Raw genomic sequence first — 14,788 nt, 5'->3', positions numbered from 1 at the left:
ATTAATATACAATGTGAGGAGAAGCGGCCCCAGCACCGACCCTTGCGGAACTCCACTCGTCACTGGCAACCTGAAAAAGCGTCTTTCATTGCATGTAGAAGCAGGCAATGGTGCCTCCTCATTCCAAATCCCAAATTTCCCCATATATTGAGCACATTAAATGATAAATCAAAGATATCCTGTATAAAATACTTGTTGGTAGCAATCCACCATATAGGTATTTTGAAATATATATATATATATATATATATATATATATATAATAATATAAGCATTATCTTTACCTGTGTCTTCATCATTTTTTATCATTTTTCTTTCATCCTCAAAGGCATGAACCCACAACAGTTTGTCTGATGCTTTCTTTGCGCAAAATAGGTGTACTTCATCATCTACAAGCTTGTTTTGAAGTTTGAAAGCGTGCTTGACCTTGACGTTGAATTCCCAGTCCTTGCCATCTTTTACGTCTACCATTAGCATGCAGTCCATGTCTATTCTGTACTTATAGTATAAGATGTCACGACGTAGTAGATCCTGTAAAAAAAGGATCTCATATCATAATTAAGAATATTGTTTTTTAACATCTGGTGGCCATCATCTGAGCTCTTCAAAATTCTATAGAATCTTGCAGAAAGATCATTCAGCACATCATACCTTTGCTAGAGCCACCTGTGCTTCCATTTTTCCACAATTTAGCTTTTAAAAATGTAATTAAGCTAGAAAGCGTGCGGAGATGATTTACGAGGATGTTGCCAGAACTCAAGGGCCTGAGCTGTAGTGCAAGCTGAGAGGTTAAAGGGTGATCTTATAGAGGTGCATAAAATGATAAGGTGAATTGATAGGGTGAATGCACAGCATCTTTTACCCCAGGGTAGAGGAATCAAGAGCCCGAGGACGTAGATTTCAGGTGAGAGGGGGAACGATTTAATGTTCATATGTGATAGGAGCAGAAGTAGGCCATTTGGCCCAATCAGCTACACCACCATTCAATCATGGCTGATCTATCTCTCCCTCTCAACCACATTCTCCTGCTTTCTCCCCATAACCCGTAACACCCATACTAATCAAGAATCTATATATCTCTGCCTTAAACATATCCATTGACTTGGCCTCCAGAGCTTTCTGTGGCAGTGAATTCCACAGATTCACCACCCTCTGACTAAATAAATTCCTCATCTCCTTCCTAAGTTGTTTGCCACTCTCTGCCACAGAACTCTCTGCCACAGAAGGTAGTTGAGGTCAGTTCATTGGCTATATTTAAGAGGGAGTTAAATGTGGCCCGTGTGGCTAAAGGGATCAGGGGGTATGGAGAGAAGGCAGGTACAGGATACTGAGTTGGATGATCAGCCATGATCATATTGAATGGCGGTGCAGGCACGGGGTCGAATGGCCTACTCCTGCGCCTATTTTCTATGTTTCTACGTTTCTAAGGAAACGTCCTTTTATTTTGAGGCATGACCTCTGGTCCTAGACTCTGCCACTGGGGGAAAGATCCTGCCCACATCCACTCTATCCAAGCCTTTCACTACATGGTAAGTTTCAATGATGCCGAGTATAGGCCCAGTGTCGTCAAACGCTCATCATATGTTAACCCACTCATTCCTGGGATAATTCTCGTAAACCTTCTCTGGATCCTCTCCAGCGCCAGCACATCCTTCCTCAGATATGTGCCCAAAATTGTTCTCTATACTCTAAATAGTGATTTCACTGTACTCTAAATGCGGTCTGACCAGCGATTCTTAAAGCCTCAGCATTACATCCCTGTTTTTGTATTCTTGTCCTCTCAAAATATATGCTAGCATTGCGTTTGCCTTCCTTACTATCGATTCAACTTGCAAATTAACTTTTTGGGAATCCTGCACCAGCACTCCCAAGTCCCTTTGCACCTCTGTCTTTGTCTATTTTTAATTGTCAACAACCAGTACAGTATTGATCCTGATGGCCAGTGGGATTAAATCATGTTAAACTTATCGTCTTATGATCAGTTCGCTGGGAATATTGCAACTCTGGAAAAAGGAGTACCGGATTACATATTGATTTCCGAACAGAGTTTCAAAGCAAGATTTACTTGAAAAGGCACTTAGAAGCTGCCTGTGTTTGAATTTTCGACCATGGCATGAACAAATTGCCCATTTTTCTCATTAGTTTGCCCACATGATGTTGCCTAAATGCCATGAACTCCTATATCCTTTTCAGAGCGTCAAATACCCCCCCCATCCCACCAGTCCCAATGTTTTGCTAATTAAGCATGCTGTTGGAGGAAGCGTGGACCTATTAATTTGGGAGTGATCAATCAACAAGAATGTTATTTTGGCTTCTTTCCATCACTGGATCTATTTTCCATCCAAAATATAGAACTCTAAACTGATCTTTGTGGGTGTCTTGAGCAAAACATGGCAGGGTTCTGGAGACAGCCTGTCCTAACCTCTGACCACTAACATTTACCACAAGAGGAAGCTTCATTGTAGAACTCTCTTCATTTTTAGTGTGTTAAAGCAAATAAAATAACATGCAAGCTAAAATAGGACATACAAATTGTAAAATTCTGAAACACTCCTTTTAATATCTGAGTCCCCAGTGTAGCAGAATTCTATTATTCTCCCGGATGCAATTTTTATAAAATGGCATCAATGTTAGAAATGTATTTTATATAGTGACTAGAGGCTGGCTGTAATATTACCTTCTTACATAAGACTGCTTGATGGTCAAAGAGGAGCAAAAGCATGTCTTTGCTCTTTCCTTGCGGTTTCATGATCACAATTAAGTCCCCACTTTGAATAAGGTCTGTACTACGATCCAACAGATCTTCTCCCTGACAAAAAAAAAAGTAATACTTTACCTTAAATTCCAGTAGACAACGTATCAAATTTTCAATGTGGAGAAGGAAGCAGCTTTAACCAAATTTAACTCGCATAGGTAAATATTGACATTAAAAATAAGTTTTGAACTATTTGTGTGTCTAAGGAGCTACATTTGGAAGGAGTCGGGACCTAATTGGGATCAGTCAACAGGGCTTGTTGATACCACTCATAAAAGTGAGGCAATGTGTTGCAAAAGGGAAACACTATGACATTGCCAGGAGGGCTGATTCTGCACCGTTTCAGCAGTCCAAGTTCAATCCTGACCTCTGGTGCTAGTGGTATAGAACTTGCAATGTCTCCCTGTGATTGTGTGGGTTTTCCCCCCAGTGGTCTGATTTCCTCTCAGACCCCAGAGACGAGCAAGTTGGTAGATTAATTGGCTGCTGTAAATTCCCCTGTTGTGTAGATGATTGGTAGTTGGGGAGATTAGGTTATAGGGAAAATAAATGGGGAAAGGGGTTGGTCTGTTTTTTTACTTTGTTGTTTACTTATGGTGTTTACAGAGTACTGTGTTTACATATCTTTTGTGGTGCTGCAAGTAAGAATTTAATCTCTCATTTTCTGGGCATATGACAATAAAACACTTGACTCTTGAGCAGGCCGAGTTGCAAAGGGCCAAAGTTCCAGTAGAAAATATGGAAAAAGGATTTAATGGGAACAGGTCACTAGCCAAAATGGAAAATAATAGGAAAAATGTTGCATCTGGCCTGGCTCATTTCTACAGATGCTGTGTTATATAGCTTCTCATGTCCCGTCTTGAGATGTAACAATTTGCTTTATGTAGGCCATTTAGAGTAAAGCACATCTGCGTGTCCTGCGTTTGTGTCAATTAACAGAGAAAACTATGCTGGACAGAAGAGCCTGAAGAATACCTTCCAATTTAAAATTGCATTTTGCCACCTTGGAATTTTATCAAGGGTTTCAACTCGTCTTTTGCGGTCGTTGATCACGTTGGCAATATTCTTCATGGCAATCAGAGCAGCATCCACATTTTTGGAATCCCTCCATGAATGAAAGAAGTAAGTTAATAACTTTGCCATATAAATACTGAATGTAAATACGCTATTAAAGCATAAAGATTAAAATAGGAATCAATTCGGACCTGCCCTGCTTTTCATGGCATAAGAGTCATAGATCTATGGAACCACACAGCATGGAACCAAGTCTTTCAGCCCATCTTGACCATGCAAATTAAGTTGGCATACTGGGTTAGTCCCATTTTCTTGCCTTTAGCATAGCACTCTGAACCTTGACTATCTATATATCTGTCCACACCTCTTTTAGAGTCATAATTGAATCTTCTTCTGTAGATTGGTCTGGCAGCTCATTCAGACGCAGATTACCCTCTGAATGAAAAGGTTATCCTTGAGGTACCTCTTAATTATCTCACCTATGTCCTCTACTTTTAGAATCGCCTTCCCCAGGAAGCATTTGACTAATGCTCCTCAGGATCTTTATCACTTCATTAAAGTTACCCCTTATAAAAAGCACATCAAAGTACTATTGAACCCCTCAACCTTCTACACCCCTGAGAAAAAAGTCCCAGCTTATCCAATCTCTCCCTTTAGCTCAAGCCTGCAACCCCATGTAATATCCTGCTAAATGTCCTCTGCACCATTTTCAACTGAACGGCATTCTTCTTATAGCTGAGCGACCAGAACTGCAGTATTCCAAGTGTGGTCCTCCCAACAACTTGCACTGCTGCATCATGATATCCCAACGTTTGTGCTCAATACCCTTCCCAATAAAGGCAAGCATGCCAAATGCCTTCTTCAGCACACTGTCCACCTGACTCTCCACATTAGGGAAGCATCCACCCGCACTCCCAATCTCACTGTTCTGCAACACCTCCAAGGGTCCTACTGTATAAGTCCTGCCCTGGTTTGGCATACCAAAGTGCAACCTCTCACACTTGTCAAGAGTTCAATTCCATTTGCCATTCCTTGGTCCATCTTCCCCAACTGATCTAGACATCTTTCCTCACTGTCCACTATAACACCAATTTTGGTGTCATCTGCAAATTTACTAACAATGCTAACTACATTGTCATCAAAATTGTTAATGTAAATAATAAACATTAGTGGACTCAGCACTGACCTCTGTGGCACTCCACTGGTCTTAGGCCTCCAATGGGGTCAAGGAAAGACCGTTCACGTCGCGGCCCTGTTTCCACCAATCATTCCACCACCATGCACAAGAAGAGACAAGACACCATTGTTTGCAGTGTGTGGCAGAACAACTTCTAATTGTGTGTGTGGACAATAAGAAGAATGCCTCCAATCAGAAAGTCAACCTTCCGAGTATCCTTTGACTCCTTCCTCCAAGCCAAATTTAAATCTAATTGTCCTGCACACCTTGGATTTCATGCCATTTATCCCACCATACTCATCTACCATGCGGGTCCTTGTGAAAGATCTTACTAAAGTTCATATAGACAATGTTCACTGCCATTGCATCAACAATTCTCTTGGTGACCTCCTCTGAAAGACAATCCAAACCACTGCACATGCTGTGAAAGAGGACTGCTATCCATTTAATGTGGGCAGCATACACCAGAGTGATGGGGGGGGGGGGGGGGGGATATGCCATAATGTCACATGCCATAAGCAACAACAATGGGATTGTCATCTAAGAATATTCAAAATAATCTGTTTTCCAGTCATACATAAATGTTATGTTTGCTTCTGGCACTATTTACCAGTTGCTGATTGTACCAGGCCTGCAGTGACCAGGCATGCCCACATTGCTTTATTGTGAACCTTCACAAAAACATTCCAACTCATATTTGAATAAGTAAACGATGGAATGAGGCTATTCTCTCGTGTTAAAGCTAAAACCACATGGCAAGGCAATGTGTTTCTTACTCTATTTTCAAGCAATCCTTGGAGCCACCAATCAAAAGAACCATGATTAACCAGTCATCTTGTATCCCAAGCTGGGATCTGGAAATCTACATGCTACAACTTTAACAGGAAGGAGCTGAGGTGAAACTCACCCAGATCCCTCTTTTGAAGATCGTTGACAGTAAATGCCCCGTCTCACTTAGGAAACCTGAACGGAAACCTCTGGAGACTTTGCGCCCCACCCAAGGTTTCCGTGCGGTTCCTGGGGGTTGCAGGTGGTTGCTGGAGGTTGCAGGTAGGGGAAGCAGCTAGGGAGACTGACAAAAAACCTCCGGGAATCGCACGGAAACCTTGGGTGGGGCGCAAAGTCTCCAGAGGTTTCTGTTCAGGTTTCCTAAGTGGGACAGGGGCATAAGGCTACAATCAAGAAATTGCTGATCAGAGAAATGGAAAATCTTGGTAATTGGGTTTCTTACAAGCATAATCTGGCATTCTAGTGTTTTGGGTAATAACAACTATAATAAACCTTCAAAATGATTAGAAGGAAAAAACGATACAAAAAAATAATTATTAGATTAAATTGTGAGCCACACCATTGGATTATTGTCCCTGTGGCAAGAGACTGGGTGGTATTTTGGTACCTACCTGTGGCAGGGTAGAGTGACCTTTTGAAGTTCCAAGAGCTGTAAAGGATATTTACAGATCTTCTGTACTGGCATAATCAGAAATGCATCCAGCGAGAGGTTGGTCATGTGTTGGTGGAGTCGGCAGGTCTCAAAAAACAAAGCATAGTCTTGCAGGTTTGAGAGTTTTGTGACTTCGGCTGCAGCATTGGGGTGGTTAATGCAGTATTCGGAGTAGATCAGAAAATTTTCATGCTGCAAGTGAAGATTCAAGCCATGAACAGAAATAAGACACAATTGTAAGGGAATTGCTCGTCATTTACAATTATAGCTGCCGTTGAAATGTGAAATTGAGAGCAAAATACAATGTTACGTACACCATAAAACTACACAGTGCCACAGTGGCGCAATAGTAGAGTTGCTGCATTATAATGCGAGAGATCTGGATTCAATCCTGCCAATAAACAATAGACGCAGTAGTAGTCCATTCGGCCTCTCGTGCCAGCACCGCCATTCGATGTGATCATGGCTGATCATCCACAATCAGTACCCCGTTCCTGCCTTCTCCCCATATCCCTTAACTCTGCTATCTTTAAGAGTTCTGTCTAGCTCTCGCTTGAAAGCATCCAGAGAACCAGCCTCCACCGCCCTCTGAGGCGGAGAATTCCACACTCAACATTATTCACCTGGTTCTCTCTTATTCTGTGTCAGGAATTTAAGGTGATAACCCTTGCCAGTATCATCTCAACTTTACCGGCAGGCTTCAGCGATCTCAGGAGTGCCCAACATTATCTGTTGCAGTCATAATGAAACCCCTCTTTAAGAAGAGGGGATGGCTCGGTTTAATCAGAGGAAGCTCTTCTTCTTCTTCTTGCGTATGGTGTGCACAGCCTAAAGTTGTAGGACAACTTGTTCTATTTGATCTTATTTGATTGTGCACACCGGGTTGATTGCATTTAGTCGGAACAGGGCGGACCACGTGAAGGTTGCAATCTCCCACCCCAGAGGAAGCTCTGATGAATTACATTCCAATGTGCTAAGGCAACCAACAACACAGTAAACACTAGCTGGTGTATGAACTTATAATTACAATCTACGATGGAGGTTTAACACTAGTATATGCCATATTGACATGCGTAGTTTAACAATATTTCATAACCTCTCAGGTTTAAGAAGAATTTATGTGAGCATTTGAAGTGCCATGGCAACTGATGCCAGGGAAGGAGATTATTTTTGATAGTGCTTAATGATAGCACAACTGCAGTGGGTCGAAGGGCCTGCTTATGTACAGCATGACTCTGATATGGTTTTCATCACTTCCCATCATCAACGTGTACAGATTAAATGCAGGTTCATCCCTATTAAGTAATGTCCTCTGATTGTAGATTGAAATATTGTTGGTCCAGAATTTAGTATTTCTAGTATTTGACAATAATTCAATGATTCAATTCAATTATACTTTATTGTCACATGTACCTAGGTACAATAAAATGCGGTGCTTTCATACAACCCGGTAAAATCATATAGCAGACCTCACCTAGACAGTGCACGGTTGTCACCAAGTACTGGTGCCAACAAAGTTACCAACTTTCACCAAACAGTCCTGTCTTCTGCTTGCAGTGGCGAACCAGTGGCCTGCCGCCGCACGTGGAAGCAGGTGTCCTCCCGCCGAGTCCCCCATCGTTCTTGGCGCCAGTACCCACCTTCCCCGTCAGGACCCCTCTTCGTTCGCAGCGGACCTCCTCGCTCTTAGTGGTCCGCCACACTCGGTGGTCCTCCAAACTCAGTTCAGTTCAGTTTTATTGGTCATATGGAGGTTAACACAGGGTCACCGGTACAATGAAATGTGTTTGACAAGACAATGGGTCACCTCAGCAATGATATTACAGGGATAAAATGAAGGTTAAAAAAAAAAGATAAGATAAAAGTGACATTGGTAGGCAAAACACAATAATAAATAAAATAATCAACATATATGATGTGTTTATGAGTTCAGAAGCCTGATGGCATGATGATAAAAACAGTTCTTAAGTCTGGTGGTGCATGCAGCCATGCTCCTATATCGTCTGCCTGACGGCAACAAGGAGAACAGTCTGTGTGCTGGGTGGCTGTGGTCCTTGATGATGCTGTTCTTGATTATGCTGTTCTTGATGATGCTGGCCTTGATGATGCCTTCCGCAGGCACCGCCGGTGGAAAATGTCCTGAATGGCTGGGAGACAGTTGCCAATGATATGCTGTGCCGCCTTCACCACTCTGTAGCGATTTGTGGCTGTGGGCAGAACAGTTCCCGTACCAGACTGTGATGCAGCCCGTCAACAGACTCTCGATGGTGCAACTGTAGAAGTTTGTGAGGTTGCTGGCATTCATGCCAAACTTCCTCAGTCTTCTCAGGAAAAAGAGCCGCTGGCGGGCTTTCTTAGTTATTGTGTCCGTGTGCAGTGTCCAAGAGAGGTCCTCAGTGATGTGCACACCGAGGAACATGAAGCTGCTGACCCTTTCAACCTCAGCATCACTGATGTGGATGGGGAGGTGACCACTCCCCTGCTGTCTCCTGTAGTCCATGATCATCTCTTTAGTTTTGCTGACATTGAGAGAAAGGTTATTTTCCTGGCACCAGCTGTTTAGTGCCTTTACCTCCTCTCTATGGGCCGTCTCATTATTTTCTGTGATGAGGCCCAGGATGGTCGTGTCGTCAGCAAACTTTAAGATGATGTTGGAGCTGTGCTTAGCAGTACAGTCGTGCGTGAACAGGGAGTACAGGAGAAGACTGTGGTGCGCCTGTGTTGAGGATCAGTGAGGAAGAGGTGTGGCTGCCAATTCCCACCACCTGGGGCCTGCCCATCAGGAAGTTGAATACCCAGCCGCAGATGGAGGTCTCCAGTCCAAGATCAAGGAGATTGGGGACGAGTTTTGAGGGATTATAGTGTTGAATGCCGAGCTGTAGTCAATGAAGAGCATTCTCACATATGTATTCCCTTTGTCCAGGTGGGTGAACGGAGTGTGAGTTGCCATGGCGATGGCATCATCCGTGGCCCTGTTTGGCCTATACACAAACTGAAGAGGGTCCAAGGTGTCAGTGAGAGAGAAGCAGATGTGAGTTTTTACTAGTCGCTCGAAGCACTTCATGATGACTGATGTCAGTGCGACAAGACGGAAGTCATTTAAACCGGAGATTAATATTTTTTTGGGAACAGGAACAATGATGGATGCTTTGAAGAGAGTGGAAACCACAGACTGACTCAGGGAGAGGTTGAAGATGTTGGTGAACACCTCTGCCAGTTGACCAGCGCACACCCTGAGAGCCCGCCCTGGAATATCTTCCGGCCCTGGAGCTTTGCGGTCATTGACCTTTTTGAAGGACCTCCTCATGTCTGCCGTTTGTAGGGTCAGTGAGGTAGTCCCCCTGCACACCTGTGGACTCATGGTGGGTGCTGTGTTGTCTGCATCGAACTGGGCATAGAAGGTATTAAGCTCCTCCGGGAGGGAACCGGTAGGCTGGACAGTGCTCCTGTTTTTCCCATTGTAATCCGTGATGCAATATTATCCATTCCACATGCGTCTGGGGTCAGAGCTGTAGTAGTTAGATTCCACTTTGTCCCTGTAGGCTCTCTTGGCTTTCCTGATGGACTTCCGGAGGTCATATCTAGTCCGTGCTTTGAGTTTGGCACAAATTTCCCCTCTGATCCAGGGTTTCTGGTTGGGGTAAGTGCAGATGGTGGCTTTTGGAACAACATCATCGATGCACTTACTTATGTAGCCTAAGACAGAGACTGTGTATTCGTTGATGCTGCCTTCTGCTGCATCCTCAAACATCTGCCAGTCAGTTTTGTCAAAGCTGTCCTGCAAGACCTCATCAGCCTCATTGTTCCATTTGTAAATGTCCCTGGAAACTGTTTTTTTCCTGTTTTAGTTTCTGCCTGTATGACGGAACAGTGGTGTGCCTTCCCAAAAGCAGGGCGGGGGATGGGCTTGTAGCCCATCTCGGTGGTCCTCCTCACTCTCAACGATCCACCTCCCTCTCGACAGTCCACCCACGCTCTCGATGGCCCACCCACGCTCTCGATGGCCCTCCCACGCTCTCAATGGCCCTCCTCGCTCTCAATGGTCCACCTACGCTCTCTGAAGTTGCTTGTGGGTCCCTCCTCGCTCTTGGCGGCGCAGTTCCCGTCAACGCCGGTGGCTCGGGGCTGCGTTCGGAGTCTGCGATGGGCGAGCCGGGCTGACCGGGTGGGTCCTCCGTTCTTGATGAATGTCCTCGGTCCATGGCGGGCTTGCCTGGGCCTGCTGGAGGATGCCCAGGTGGGCAGTTCTGGTGCCCATCCGGGTACACAACAGTGCCAGAATTGGAATTAATTCCAGTGCTATATTAGTCACTTCAGTCTTCAAAACATCTGACTTCTGTCCTAAATGTAAACAGAGTAATACTAAGTTTTACGGTTGCACATATCTGCTGAGGACTGCGAATTGATATAGGTTCTGAAGAGCTGCAAACAAAATTTGCTTATGGAATAGTCTTCAATGCAAGGGAAGAAACTGCTCCCAAAAGCTTAAATTTATAATATTTATAGCAAGTTGATAGGATGTGTTTGTAAGGTGCATTGAGTTTGCATGGTGTATAATGCACACACAACATTATCCATCTATTTACTGTCAATGTTATTTCACAATAGAGCAGAGAACATCTGTGGAAATGCAACACTACTGCTAACATATAAATTATTCATTTGAAACAAGACAAATGGCAAATTTAGTTTTGTGTGAGTAACACTGGAACTTCACATGGTGCTAACAACAGTAGAAATTATCAATGGATAATATAGTATCAAAGAGGTCTGTTGTTTCCAGCTGTAAGAGTTTTCCTATTAGCACCATTCCATTCTCCCCCCCCCCCCCCCCCCACCCCTCCCACCCAATGCCCTGCAACTGACTCAAAGTTTTTATGTAATTTTCCTCACAAATGACTATTGTACTTGCTCGCACCAGCATTTGAGGAAGTAGATTAAACATCACAAACCCCCTGTGTAAAATATATTTCCTCATGTTGTCTCTTGTTTCAGATGAAGAATATTTGCTATGAAATAAGGCATCAGTAGAGATAAAAATCAGATAAGTAAGCTCATTAGATTTGATTATCTGGCTTTTGTTAGATCTTGTTGAACCTGTTGTCTTAGATGCAAAGATGTTAGTCAGTCAATTAAGATTTGTTGGAAATGGATCACAAGGTTAATTTTTAATGTAGCCTAGATGGAAAGTAACATTAAACTTTATAGGTTAAAACAGGTTAAAATTCAGGTATGGCATAAATAATTGTGGTATTTTACATTATAATTAGATTACATAAAAATGTAGGAAAAATTATAAAATGGAGCCCTACTAGATTAAATGCGAAGAAGTTAGTTAATTATGGGTAATATAAATCACATAGTACCTTACAGAATGAGCACAAATGGATTTGGTTATGTGTCATGATCGAGACGTTTAAAGTTGAGAAGTGAAACACCAGGCATGTGGTTGTTATTTCTAATATTCCTTCATGAATTTTAAAAAGCGAAGTTTTAGTCAATGCTGAAGACACCTGTTCAGAAGCTGAAGAGAACACACTTATGTGCATCAAAAGGTTGGTTTGCAGAGGCCAACAAGTATCTTGTTTAATAGCCTGTTGCTGGAACATGGAAGAACAACCCAGTGCCCCACACGGAAGAGAGGGGAAAATGAGAGAGGGGGGTTTGTTTGAGTTGGCCAGGAAATTTGGAAAGGGAAAAGGGCCAGTTGTTAGCGGAGTGCTGGTGGTGTGATTCAGGATAAGAGATGGTTGGGTGGAAATGGGCCAATGGCCGGAGTTGGTTTGCATCAATAGTAGGACAGAATAGTTGGTAACTGTGAGAAAGTGGTGGGCGAATGTGGAGAAATAATGCACTCTAAAATCTGGTACTTAATAAACTTTCCAATTTAATGTTTTTTGGCTGAAAGGAAACCCCTGAGTGAGCAGAGAATGTGACATTCTAGGTGCTGCTGTAAAATGACTGGTTTACTTTGTGTTATTCTTAAATATAACAGTATAAATGGAATAAAAGTGAGCCACTTTGAAGGTAACAATTTAATTAGCCTGACAGAACACACGAACAAAAGAAAACGTTACATAAAATATCATTTCGTTTGCACCTTCCATTCGTCATTTCTTCCACCTCCGCCTTCTTTCATTCACAAATGTTTTCTGAATTGGTTTGGATATCCTGCCACTACAATGCCGGCCCATCAGCTCTGCTCCTGCTGTTTTATTCATCTAAAAGATGTACATCTAAAAGGTAAAAACCAGTGGCTTTTTGCCAATGATGCGCCAGGTTCGACTACCATGTGATGCTGCATTAGAAAATAGACAATAGACAATAGGTGCAGGAGTAGGCCATTTGGCCTTTCGAGCCAGCACCGCGCCATTCAATGTGATCATGGCTGATCATCCCCAATCAGTACCCCGTTCCTGCCTTCCCCCCATATCCCCTGACTCCGCTATTTTTAAGAGCCCTATCTAGCTCTCTCTTGAAAGCATCCAGAGATCCTGCCTCCACCTTCTCTGAGGCAGAGAATTCCACAGACTCACCACTCTCTGTGAGAAAAAGTGTTTCCTCATCTCCGTTCTAAATGACTTACTCCTTATTGTTAAACTGAGGCAGAGAATTCCACAGACTCACCACTCTCTGTGAGAAAAAATGTTTCCTCATCTCCGTTCTAAATGACTTACTCCTGTTAAACTGTGGCCCCTGGTTCTGGACTCCCCCAACATCGGGAACATGTTTCCTGCCTCTAGTGTGTCCAAGCCCTTAACAATCTTATATGTTTCAATGAGATCCCCTCTCAACCTTCTAAACTCCAGAGTGTACAAGCCCAGCTGCTCCATTCTCTCAATATATGACATTCCCGGGAATTAACCTTGTAAACCTATGCTGGACTCCCTCAATAGCAAGAAAGTCCTTCCTCAAATTAGGGGACCAAAACTGCACACAATACTTCAGGTGTGGTCTCACTAGGGCTCTGTACAACTGCAGAAGGACCTCTTTACTCCTCTTGAGTCCTCTTGAGTCCTCTTGTTAGAAAAGGCTAACATGCCATTCGCTTCCTTCACTGCCTTCTGTACCTGCATGCTTACTTTCATAGACTGATGTACAAGGACCCCCAGATCCCATTGTACTTCGCCTTTTCCCAACTTGACGTCATTTAGATAGTAATCTGCCTTCCTGTTTTTGCTACCAGTGGATAACCTCACATTTCTCCACATTAAACTTAATCTGCCATGCATCTGCCCACTTCCCCAACCTGTCCAAGTCACCCTGCACTCTCATAGCATCCTCCTCACAGTTCACATTGCCACCCAGCTTTGGATCATCTGCAAATTTGCTAATGTTACTTTGAATCCCTTCATCCAAATCATTGATGTATATTGTAACTAGCTGCGGTCCCAGCACCGAGCCTTGCGGTACCCAACTAGTCACTGCCTGCCATTCTGAAAGGGACCCATTAATCCCTACTCTTTGTTTCATGTCTGCCAACCACTTCTCTATCCATGTCAGCACTTTACCCCCAATACCATGTGCCCTAATTTTGCCCACTAATCTTCTATGTGGGACCTTATCAAATGCTTTCTGAAAATTCAGGTACACAACATCCACTGGCTCTCCCTTGTTCGTTTTCCTAGTTGCATCTTCAAAAAATTCCGGAAGATTAGTCAAGCATGATTTCCCCTTCGTAAATCCATGCTGACTCAGACCGATCCTGTTACTGCTATCCAAATGTTCGGCTATCTCATCTTTTATAATTGACTCCAGCATCTTCCCCACCACCGATGTCAGGCTAACTTTCTAGGAGTGGTAGCTATGGGCGCTGGCAAGTGTACTGCCTGAGGCAAGGGATGGAGGAAATGCTGACTTCCAGAGGCTCCACAACGGGAATGGGCCTCTGCTCTCACCAAGAGGTCCTTTACAGTGTTAAAACCTGTAGGCCCATGCCAATTCCAATTCACATCCCAGGATTTTCCAGTACTCCCCTGGGAGTAATCTCTCTGTTCTAGGATCAATGACAACCTACTCAGACCGTAGGGAGGATCCATTCATGGATCAGGGAGAACAGTGCAGTCGTGAGATCTCTGCATTTCTGCAGAATAGCAATCTGCGTACAGATGGCATCTCTCTGTTCATGTAGATCAGCAGTCTGTTCAGGCGTGGCATCTCCATCTTCCCATGGATAAGGCAGCGGCTCTCTGTTCCTGAAGGAGAAACTCCTTGTGGCGACAAAGCCGCTTTCAGTCTGTATGAAGGCACTGACACTTTGAATGATCTTCACAGGGTCTTTATGGCCAATGACACCTGACTCAGTAGATGATATGGACAGCGATTGTTGTCTTGCATGATAATGTCTTTCATCTCCAGATCACAAGAGATGTTTTGTTGGCTCTGCACAATCACTTTTGAG

At 43.6% G+C, this 14,788-nt stretch overlaps 1 protein-coding gene across 2 annotated transcripts in view; it reads right to left on the bottom strand.

The window, feature by feature from the left end:
• The window catches only part of LOC129703565 (rho guanine nucleotide exchange factor 4-like), a 61,089-nt gene that overhangs the window by 26,277 nt on the left and 20,024 nt on the right, over positions 1–14,788 (bottom strand). For both annotated transcript variants that reach the window (XM_055646153.1, XM_055646152.1), the window contains exons 4-7: positions 6,347–6,579; positions 3,731–3,860; positions 2,678–2,809; positions 285–531 (exon numbers count right to left, since the gene is read on the bottom strand). In XM_055646153.1, coding sequence (XP_055502128.1) covers positions 285–531; positions 2,678–2,809; positions 3,731–3,860; positions 6,347–6,579 — 742 coding nt within the window. The remainder of the gene's footprint in view (positions 1–284; positions 532–2,677; positions 2,810–3,730; positions 3,861–6,346; positions 6,580–14,788) is intronic.

The sequence above is a fragment of the Leucoraja erinacea genome, chromosome 14, assembly GCF_028641065.1.
Source record: "Leucoraja erinacea ecotype New England chromosome 14, Leri_hhj_1, whole genome shotgun sequence".
NCBI lineage: Eukaryota > Metazoa > Chordata > Chondrichthyes > Rajiformes > Rajidae > Leucoraja > Leucoraja erinaceus.
The sequence above is the reverse complement of the archived record's forward strand: the minus strand, read 5'-3'. Positions and strand labels throughout refer to the sequence as shown.